Raw genomic sequence first — 11,779 nt, forward strand, 5'->3', positions numbered from 1 at the left:
CCGAAGTAAATACAACAGTCTAAACAGTAATAATCAACCATGAGAATTCCCTGTCATTCACCATTTCAACCGATGAATTCATCTATGTTCATATCAATATTCAATAAATAACAAATCTTTCAAATTCATTAAACAGATTACCTTACATATATTTTCCATTCGAAGAACGACTTACGAATAAGAGTACATCGTCAGATCAACTGAACCCACCAGACAGATGCTCATAAGAGCTTATTTAACCGAAACACACCAGACAGTAGCTCATAAGAGCTGGGCCAACTGAAACACACCAGGCATAGAGTATAATACGAGAGTTCGCAACAAATGTTGAACCTTGATTTACTAGGGTAATATATAGATATCTCCCTCCAATACCATCTCCACTCCAAGCCCCTGTAACACACCAAATCACGATTATACACTATCCCTCTTTCAATCCAAATTGAGTATCAAATTCAATATTATATTTCAAATTACCATTAATTATCAACAATTAAAAATAAATATACAAGTTGTACCATGTTAATCTACTCAACAATTTATATTGACGTTAAATTATAACCATACGAACTTACTTAACTAAATCACATAAATGTCAAAATATAAGGGCTATTTGATAATTTTTCTTTTTACTCGATTTTCCACTCTATCTTGATCATGGAAAGGTATAGCCATAGCCAAACCTTGAAGCATGTTCATGGTGAATTCGGTGGTGAACAAAACAAAAAATGAAGAAGAAAACCTTATGTTTTCTTATTTTAACATTATTATATTATTTTAATATTAAAAATAGTATATAAAACATATAAAATTAAAGGAAATTAAAATTTAAACCGTCCACCATATTAAGAATGAGTAATTTATCCATTAAGGCCATCCAATTATAATTCTTTAATAAATTAACACATTTAAGCTAATAACGATTGACTTTTTCAACTATTACGGTTTAGTCCTTTTTGCTTAATTAACTATCGAAACGTTAAAATTTCTTAACGAAACTTTAATACAACCTTAATAAAACTCCGTAAATATTTGTAAAAATAATTATGGCTCGGTTTATAGAAATGAGATTCTGATATCTCATTTTCTAAAACCACTTGATTTTAGGGTCTTACCATTTGAACTTAATTGATCATTCATATAACATCAATTACTAAATCAAAAACCTTTTTAAAACCATATTTGACTCGTAAATATTAAATAATAATATTTACAAACTTACTTGTTAGATTTGTGGTCCCGAAACCACTATTTTTGACACCATTGAAAAATGAGCTATTACACTATATTTACTTGAGAATCAATGTAATTACGAAATTCAAAAGTTTAAGGAAAAAATATTGTGTTATGTCATGAATATTTTATTAAGTGTATGTCATCAAGATCTAAATTTGTTTTGATATGCTTTAAATTTTAATAGTCATTAGAAGTAAAGTTATATTTCATTTATACTTCTTATATCTATAAATATAGACTTGGGAGAAGCATAGTAAAGATTCCTATTGATCAATAAAATTATGCTATCTCTTTTGCTTTCCTATTTTTGTTAGAGTTGTGTGACCCAAATTTCTGTTAAATAAAATAATAGATTGCTTGCAAATCAAATTAAACACAATATATTTTCTTTCTAGAAGATTTAACATTTATTAGTATAAATAGGCTCTTCTACAATCTTAGAAAACACACTTGTTAAAATATTAGAACTCATAACACTTTTGGAGGTGAATTTTGTGTTGACGTGTTTGGTTTTTTTATCTCTATCTTTTGTACTCTTCGTTTTTTTGCTATTACAGTAAATTATCTTTTCTCGTGATTTTTATCCTCTTAGGAGTGTTTTTCCACGTTAACTTTGTGTGTTCAATTTCTCAATTTCTTCCTTTATTTTTACTTATTTGTTGCTTAATTGGGTCAATCCCCGACAATTTTATTTGTTCTTTATTTTCAATACTTTTTATTTTATAACACGTTACCAACACTATTCTTTTTTATTTTATAATATGGTCACTCCAAATCTGTTGCTCAAGTTGTTATCGATTGCCTTCTAAAGCTATTACAATTTCTGTAACACCCCTAACCCATATCCGTTACCGAAACAGGGTTATAGAACATTACTGGAGTTTACAGATCAAGTACAAAAATTTTATATTATTTCCCATTCATTTCAGAAATCCATCATAATCAATTATATTGTTCTTTATATGAGCATTCGAGGCCCAAAATACTCAATAGAAATAAGTCGGGACTAAACCAGGTATTTAGAGAATTTTTCGCAAAACGTCAAAATTTTTCCTAGGTGAAGGGGACACATAGCCGTGTGGCCAGGTCGTGTGTTTCACACGGTCAAGGGACACGCCCGTGTGGGCATTCAAAATAGGGTACACGGCCGTGTCCCAGCCCGTGTCTTTACCCATCTAACTCTTTGACTTAGGTCACACGGCCAAGCCACACGCCCATGTACACGCCGTGTGATCAATTTTGAGCATTATATTTTGAAAATTTTAAGATGCAGGGAACACAAGGCCAAAACACACCCCCATGTGATAGGACGTGTGTACACGCAGGTGTCTTTGCCCGTGTAGACGAAATAAGACCATTTTTAAGCCAAATTTCTTACCCAATTTTGGCATCAACCTATCACAATAAATTTCACATTTACAAACCATATCAAATCACTCAAAACATGCCAAAAACATGTCTTAAACATGACATATTACCACATTCAACCAATGTGCCTTTAGGCACCTCAAGTGATAATTTATTTTCATGTCTACCTATTACTCATATGCATGTTCAATCTCCATTTCACTTTCATTCATTTATCCACACACACAACCAATTTATGATACCACATACATATATACATACATCAAAATGTACCAAACACTAGCCATTCAAATGGCTAATATCAACAAAACATTTACTTGCCAACATTGGCCAATTAACTTATACATGCCATTATAACCAAAATCAGTTTTATATTTGTACCGAAATAGGCCGATGGATAGCGTGAAATATCTCCGCCAAGCTTCTAACCCAATGAGCTTCCGAATTACTATAAAACAGGGAAAAATAAAATAGAGTAAGCATTTAATGCTTAGTAAGTTCGTATAACATGGAATTTAACTTACCAATTCATCACAATTAAGGTAAGCATTCAAGGCATATTCAAACCAAATTGGACAAAAGCCCTAACACATATCCTCATCAATCTTGTTAGACATGTATTACATATAAGCAGTAAGAAACATGTATGAGCTCAATAATAATCAAATTTCCATATACATATATTTTCCACATCATGTATCCATATATCATGTATAAACCATATCTATGTATTTCAAGCATTTACTCATAATATTTTATCTTGAATTCATGTTATCTCATATCAGAAATTTGCCCGTTGAACCATTTAAAATATCGATGGATACTCGAGTAGTACACAAGAAGTGTACAAATCTGTAATCTGTTAATTCATATTCAGGAATATTCATACGAGCACATAAACGGGAAGCTCTTTCGAGCCATATAACGGAAAGCTCATGTGAGCCATGTAACGGGAAGCTCCGGAGAGCCATTAACGGGAAGCTCACAAAGAGCCTTTAATCGGGAAGCTTACGAAGAGCCATATGTTGAGACACTCATAAGAGCTGCGGTGTGTCCACAACATATACATGATCACAACCGATCGGGATGCTCCGAAGAGCTATTAATGGGAAGCTCGCTGAACCATATAACGGGACACTCTTTCGAGCTGTGGTGTGTTCGCAACACGTACAAGACCACAACCAATTCGGGAACCCTGTATCCATCGAATTTCATTTATTCAAACGGGACTTAATACTTGTCGGATATATTTGGATATGTGTTCAATTTTCATACATGTCAATTACACAATTTAGTTCACATACACAAACATTCAATTCAAAAATATAAATATACAATTTAGTTACATGAACTTTCCTTGACTAGTGTTCGTTTACACAAAATCTACTAATCCGATACTTTTTCTTTTCCTCGATCTAACTCCGTATTTGGTCTATCCGGATCTGTATGAATGAATTTATCATTAATTTAATACAATAAATTTATCATTAATTTAATATAATTCACACTCAATTCAATTCAATTTACAACGTAGGTAAAATTACCATTTTACCCCATACTTTTAATTAATTCTGATTTCGTCCCTAGGCTTGGAAAATGAAATTTATGCAATTTAATCCTTATTCCAAGCCTAGTCAATTTTTACATATAACATTAGTAGCACATATATTTCATAAAATTTAGAATTTTTCCATGAATTTTACATCTTTTGAATTTAGTCCCAAAATCACAATTTCATCAAAATTCAGTTTACAAAAGTTGTTTATCTATCAACAACATTTCATCTTCTACCATAAAACTTCATAATTCATGCATACTAATCCATGGCAAACCCTAGTACTTTGATAACTTTACAAATTAACCCCTGAGATAACTAGATTAAGTTATTACGATCTCAGAAATATACAAATTATTAAAAAGGGGACAAGAAAACAAACCTAATTAAGCCAAATAAGATTTTATTTCTTCAAGCTTCAAACTAGGGTTTCCATATCTTAAGTTTTAGGAAAGATGATAATATTATGATATTTTATTTTATTTTATTATTTTTCATCTTTTTCCTTCCAATTTCATTATTTTCTTTATTTAATTTTTCATTGATGAATCATCATACTTATCTATTAACTCCTCTTAATGGTCTATTTTCCATATAAGGACCTCCAATTTTGAATTTTATAGCTATTTGATCCTTTTACCTATTAGAATTCAACTTTTTCACTTTATGCAATTTGGTCCTTTTCATCAAATTAGACATGTAACCGATAAAATTTCTCTACTAAATTTTCATACGATATTTCAATCATAATGCAGACCATGAAATAATATTAAAATTATTTTTCTTCCAGACTCGAATTTGTAGTCCTGAAACTACTGTTTCGATTTCATTGAAAATTGGCTGTTACAATTCAATTTTCAATTGAGGCTTGCGCACTATGGGTAATAATTATCCAAAGAAATTAAATTTATATAATCCATACGTGGGTGATGATGATGATATTAAAGATCTTCACATATTTTACTATGATTTATTTATTATACCATATTTATTATAACATGTTAAACATTTTCTTTATATATATTTTTTCCTTATTTTCCTCTTTTCATGCTTATAGTAATTTTTAATTAGATTATCTTCACATTCGATAAAAATAATTATTTTGAGTTTGATTACTATTTCTCTTAATAATATTGTTTTAAAGTTTGAATCAAGTCTTTCTTCAATAGTACAATGTGCTTTTGTATTATATTTTAATTTTAATTTTATATATGCAAGCGGTAGTATATAAATAATTGTATTAATATTTAGGTAAGTTATATAAATAGTCATTTAATTATAAAAATTATTTTAAGAATACGTGAATTTAAAAATGAAAGAGTTGTATTTTTAATGTGAGTAATTTTAAAAGAGTGATCAAAATGATTGAATTATATAACCTACGTGTCTAAATTATAAAAATTATAAAATATTTGCTTAAAATAAAAATTTTAAATAATTAAATTACTATCAAATTAGTTTACCCTAATAATTATTGAAAATAAGAGAAACTTAAAAAGAAAAGAAAAGATATTGATTATTTTAAGAGACATCTATATTTATGTTGATAAACTAGCTAACAACATCAAAGAACACCACTGTCTCCACCACCATTTTCATTTTCACACAAAAATTTTGTTTTTCTTTTTTCCTTTTTGTTTGACCTATTAAAGACTCACCCATTTCTCCACCAAATAAACTTCTTTGTATCATCTTTTACATCCCATTTCAATCAATCTCTCAAAATTTCCCCTTTTTTCTGTCCGTAATCGCCCTGAGTTTTGTATCTTCGTTTTATGTCCCCAAAATCCAAGGAGCAAGGCTGCCTTTTTTCCCCTAAGTATTGATTTTTATTTCTGGGGTTTTTCCCCTTTATTTAAGTTGAGCCCCAAAAATTATTTTTCTCAACATTTCGTAAGGATCTGAGCGTGACCCAACAAGTTGTTTTGAGGATATTTGATCTGTGAGTTCTTTTGTTTGTTTTTTGTTTTTGTTTTTGTTGGTACATGTTTTATTTCCTAAGCTTGTTTGATGATCAGTTTTACCCTTGATTATTTATATTTGATGAAAATTTGAATGATCTGTTTGAGAATTGTTTGGTTACTGAGAATCTGATCTTAACTGATTGTGAAATGAAAAGTTTTTATGTGAAAATTTCAATTTTTCTGTTTCTTATGTCATATTTTGGGGGTGATGAAATTTGAATATTGCTGATTTAGCTTTGTTGTTTTGTTTGATAGATTTAATGAGCTGAAATATTATTTCTTATATTGTAAATTTTTTATGTTTATTTTGTTTGATACTGAATGACTGATTCCCACGATCTATGAAGTTTGATTTTTTTATTATCAAATATGTGATGTACTTGCATTGATTTTTGTATGGTTGCAGCTACATTTGCTTTGTAATTGGTAAAAATAAAATCTCTTTTGAAGGGTATTTGCTAAATAGTCTATTTGGTATCCGCTTTGAGAGAAATGTAATGGATGATTTATAGCAAGAATTGCATGTTTCCACATTTTGGTAAATGACTCAATGATTGTGTTTTTATTGTTTATAATTTGGTATCTGGCAATGTCACGACAGCAAAAGCTTATGTAAATCTTGGTTTTTTTTCATAAGGGTGCGTTAAAAAATTTCATTACTTAGTCATTGATCATTTGATCTTTGCAAATCTGTGGTGCTTTGCTATCTGTGCTTATTAGTTTCTATGTTGGTAAAGTTGGTTACTTTTTTGGTTACAGGAGATCTGGAGTGGTGCTGAGGGAAGTCGGGCAATGTGAATTGCATGGAGTGAGGATGCCAGAATTGCGAAGTGGAGCCCGGAGATCGAAACGCCTTGGTGATCTTGAGCCTCCTTCTCAGCCTGTTGTTCAAGCAGAGAATTGGGTACTGCCTGCTCAAAACAGATCCAGGAGGAGAGTTGGTGGAAGAGGAAGGGGTAATGCTGTAGGTGTAGCCAAAGGACCCTCACCAGCGGTACCCACAAGGCCAAGAGCTGCTGGTAGAGGCCGGGGCATTAGGTTGACAGATTTTGACCCTGAGCTTTGTCAAGTTCTTCCTGAGGCTGCACCTTTGGCTGCGGCTGAACCTGTTTTCAACCAAGCAGAGGTAGTGGCAGATAAAGATATTGCGATGGAGGGTGGAAGTGGTGACAAAATAGTGGGACTTGAAGAAGAAGCTAGCACAACCCCGGTTCCTGAAATGGTGCTTCATATTACTAACTTAATATTTCCTTTTTGTTTGATATATTTATTTTTAGCTTAAGTCTTCCATATTAAGTTGCCTCACTCTTGATGAGAAAAGCAGCTGAGTACAATTTTTTTTCCTGTATGCTTTTTTTCAGTTAAGAGCTGACTATGTTGCTAATACAATTTCAGATATAGTGGTTTCTTTATTTCAGCATTTTAAATTTGCTGAAAACTATTTGGATAATCATTTCTGTTTCGAGTTTATCATTAGTTTCTTACCAACAAAAACATTCCTCGTTAGTTAGTCGTTCTTCTTAAGGAAGCTCTTGACTGAATATCACTTTGTTACTCATTGCAGGTACAAGTGGGCAATTCTCCTGCATATAAGGTAGAAAGGAAATTGGGTAAGGGTGGTTTTGGCCAAGTTTATGTCGGCCGAAGGGTAAGTGGCGGTAGTGATAGAATTGGACCAGATGCAGTTGAGGTATGGCTTGGAAACTCATGCCTTGTTTAAGGGTTTTCCAGGTTAAACCACTTGGGATGTAATGTTATGAGATGTTTTCATCACAGGTAGCCTTGAAGTTAGAGCACCGAAACAGTAAAGGTTGCAATTATGGTCCACCTTATGAGTGGCAAGTCTACAAGTATGACATTTTTATGATAAAAATTATTAAACATTACTATCTATTTTGGTGCAGTGAGGAAATTCTAACTGTTTTCCTTTTAATCTAATCGTGAAATGAACAGTACCCTAAACGGATGCTATGGGATTCCTGGGGTGCACTACAAGGGTCGCCAGGGAGACTTCTACATTCTGGTGATTTTTCATTTTTTTTTCGTTTTTGTTTTTAGCTCTGTAGTGTCTTAACTCACTAATTACTTAATGTATCTTACAAAACTATAATGAATATTTCAGGTAATGGATATGCTTGGTCCTAGTCTCTGGGATGTTTGGAATTCTCTAGGACAGTCGTAAGAAATAGAATCTTCTTCTTTTCTCTTTGCTGTACCTACCCATACATGTCTACATGAGTACATATGTCTGCTATACTCTTTCAGCTTTGTAACATGTTGTACTGTGACAGGATGTCACCAAATATGGTTGCCTGCATTGCAGTGGAGGCAATATCAATTCTTGAAAAGCTTCATTTAAAGGGGTTGGTCATACATTACCCTTCTGCATTTTATTGAATTCACCTTCCTGTTTTGCATAGTAGCAACTTATTGTTATTGTTTATTGTCTGCTTGAAGAAAGGTTTGTGCATGGCGACGTGAAACCTGAGAATTTTCTATTAGGTCAACCAGGATCAGTCGATGAGAAGAAGCTATATCTTATTGATCTTGGTTTAGGTATATTTGCCTCAGTCCTCTCTTCCCTGTTAATTGTATTTTCTTCCTGAACTGTCAACCATGATCACACTATGGTTAACTACTAGTTTTTATTCTCTTCAATGGAAGATTTCTATTTTATTTTCAGTCATGTCTTATTGAAATGTAATAAATGCTATTCAAGATTTGGTACTTATTACTGCCTGCCTCCCATGTTCTTGGATCAGCCTCTAGATGGAAAGATGCACACTCTGATAAACACATTGATTATGATCAGAGGCCTGATGTATTCAGGTGCGTATACCTGTTTTTTTTTTTTTTTTAAATGTCATTAATTATTGCTTAAGCTTGGTATTAATATCTTTGGATATTTCTTCTGTCAGGGGAACAATTAGGTATGCTAGTGTACATGCTCATTTAGGTCGGACTGGAAGTCGTAGGGATGACCTTGAGTCATTGGCATACACATTGATTTTTCTCATAAAAGGACGGTTACCATGGCAGGGTTATCAGGTTTCTATTGTTGTTTTGATTGATGATTTACATAATCTGATTTTATTTCCTGCCTGAGTAATTCTTGTTTACTTTTTGGAACTGCACAGGGGGATGACAAAAGTTTTCTGGTTTGCAAGAAAAAGATGGGTACATCTCCAGAGTTGATGTGCTGCTTTTGTCCTGCCCCGTTTAAGCAGTTTCTTGAAGCTGTTATAAATATGAAGTTTGATGAGGAGCCCAATTATGCCAAGCTCATATCCTTCTTTGAAAGTCTAATTGATCCATGCATACCATTGAGACCAATTAGAATTGATGGAGCTCTTAAGGTTGTTGTTTTTCCCCCTCAAGTAAACTGGATTGCATAGGGTATTCGAATGAACAACCTTTCTCTGTTTGCTTTTGTATAAATAGGTTGGGCAAAAGCGTGGAAGATTAGTCATTAATTTGGAAGAAGATGAGCAACCCAAGAAAAAAGTACGACTGGGTAGTCCTGCTACTCAGTGGGTTTCTGTTTACAATGCACGACGTCCCATGAAGCAGCGGTAAAGTTACATTTTCTTGTTAAATATAATATTCATTTGTACTTCTGCTTTTATCATGTACCACTGTATCATTATATCTCCACTCCGTCTTTATGGGTTTAATTGAGTGGTATTAATATCAACATTTGCCAGAAGCTATTCAGGCATTGCATTAATCTCGTTGTTTCTGCATGTTTTCATCTTCACAGTAATATTGTAGCATATTTGGAGAACACTTCCATTATTGATGTCTCATATGTGATGATGAAACATATATGGTGTTCAAAGTTGAAAATGGTCCACTCAAATCAGATTGCCACTCTTTGATGTTGTTTTTATGGTGCATGCTTCTTTGTTAAAATATGAGATATTGAGCCATGAGGTTTACAAATTGCTCTGCATAGAGTTTGTTCTTTGTCGGTTAGTTCTCAAATGGTGTTCCACTTTTCCGTAACTTTTTATCAATCTTGTAGATATCACTACAACGTAGCAGATTCAAGGTTGCATCAGCATGTAGAGAAGGGTAATGAAGATGGATTGTTTATTAGTTGTGTGGCTTCAGCAGCAAATCTCTGGGCCCTGATCATGGATGCAGGAACAGGTTTCTCTTCCCAGGTTTATGAATTGTCAGCAGTCTTTCTGCACAAGGTTATTATTCTAAAGCACTAGTTCCTGTCAATTTTTCTTTTCGGATTACATACATTTTGACTTACTTTAATATCCCAATTTGATTTCATTAGGATTGGATTATGGAGCAGTGGGAAAGGAACTACTATATTAGTTCAATTGCTGGAGCAAATAACGGGAGTTCCTTGGTTGTTATGTCGAAAGGTTGGTAATTTCCTACCAAATATATTTATGCCACTGAATTTTCTAAGACCATAGTCTTGCACTAACTTCATATTTACAATTTAGCCTGGATGATACACTTCCCATTTATGTGCATATTCCTGGACCTGCTGCGAAGATGCTGCAGCCATTTATAGCTTGATGATTATTAACAGATGAATATGAATAGATTTTCAAATCAGCCTAGAGATTGTATCATTGAGGCTTGTTTGATGTAATTAAACCTTAAGCAAGAAAGTGCGCTTAACGTCTAGCTTTGTCAGCTGCAAGCTGAGATTGGCTAAAGTAATGAGTTTTAAGCATGCCTCAGATTGTTATTAAGCTGCTTTGGAAATTCTGTGATTTGTAGGAACTCCTTACACTCAGCAGTCCTACAAAGTAAGTGAATCTTTTCCCTTCAAATGGATAAACAAGAAGTGGAAAGAGGGGTTTCATGTAACATCAATGACAACTGCTGCGAGTCGCTGGGGTGTAGTGATGTCGAGGAACGCCGGATTCTCTGACCAGGTATTCCTTTCTTTTGCTCTTTATGTACATCTATTTCTCTACTGCCCTCCATTTCCAAAATAGCTGGTTATAACTTCATTGTGTATTTAATTTAATGATTCAAGGTTGTGGAGCTTGATTTTTTGTATCCAAGCGAAGGAATACATCGGCGATGGGAAAGTGGTTACCGGATAACATCTATGGCTGCGACCGTAGATCAAGCTGCCTTCATACTGAGCATTCCAAAACGAAAAACGATGGATGAAACTCAGGAAACTCTTCGCACATCTGCCTTTCCAAGCACCCATGTAAAGGTGGGCATAAGCCGATATTCATCCCCTTGTTATCTTTTTAAAACATCTGGCAATGAAGTTTGTAACTTGTTCAAGCGTTAAAAGCTCCACCTCTTTGAGGAGTTTAGTTTTTGAATATGTGACGATTATTCACTGTTTCTGGTGGTGTTATTGCAGGAAAAATGGGCAAAAAATCTCTACATTGCATCGATTTGTTACGGGCGGACGGTCTGCTAACTCCGGACTGTAAATTACGAGAGTCCAAAAATGTTAAAAATCTGAAGCTGTTGAGGTACATTTGGTGTTGAGACAATGGGTGGTGGGGGTTAATTCAGCTATAGAAACCTCTCATATGTAAAAAGGGAGAAAGAAAAGAGAGAACAAATACAATTTGAGAACCTCAGAAAGTAATGGCAGCTGTTTGTTGAATCATACAATGCTTTGAATTTATTATAAATGGCTGCTACTAAATTGCAA

The 11,779-nt window shown here is 33.4% G+C and overlaps 1 protein-coding gene across 1 annotated transcript; it reads left to right on the plus strand.

Moving 5' to 3' along the window:
• Positions 1-5,671: 5,671 nt before the first annotated feature.
• LOC108479668 (casein kinase 1-like protein HD16) lies at positions 5,672-11,779 on the plus strand. Its single transcript, XM_017782389.2, has 17 exons — positions 5,672-6,101; positions 6,883-7,345; positions 7,688-7,813; positions 7,900-7,973; positions 8,077-8,146; positions 8,246-8,301; positions 8,415-8,486; positions 8,585-8,679; positions 8,886-8,952; positions 9,042-9,171; positions 9,261-9,479; positions 9,565-9,695; positions 10,148-10,322; positions 10,415-10,505; positions 10,873-11,030; positions 11,135-11,323; positions 11,480-11,779. The coding sequence occupies exons 2-17, from the start codon at positions 6,938-6,940 to the stop codon at positions 11,537-11,539; spliced, it is 2,121 nt and encodes a 706-aa protein (XP_017637878.1). The 5' UTR covers positions 5,672-6,101; positions 6,883-6,937; the 3' UTR covers positions 11,540-11,779.

Source organism: Gossypium arboreum, chromosome 11, assembly GCF_025698485.1.
Source record: "Gossypium arboreum isolate Shixiya-1 chromosome 11, ASM2569848v2, whole genome shotgun sequence".
Classification (NCBI taxonomy): domain Eukaryota; kingdom Viridiplantae; phylum Streptophyta; class Magnoliopsida; order Malvales; family Malvaceae; genus Gossypium; species Gossypium arboreum.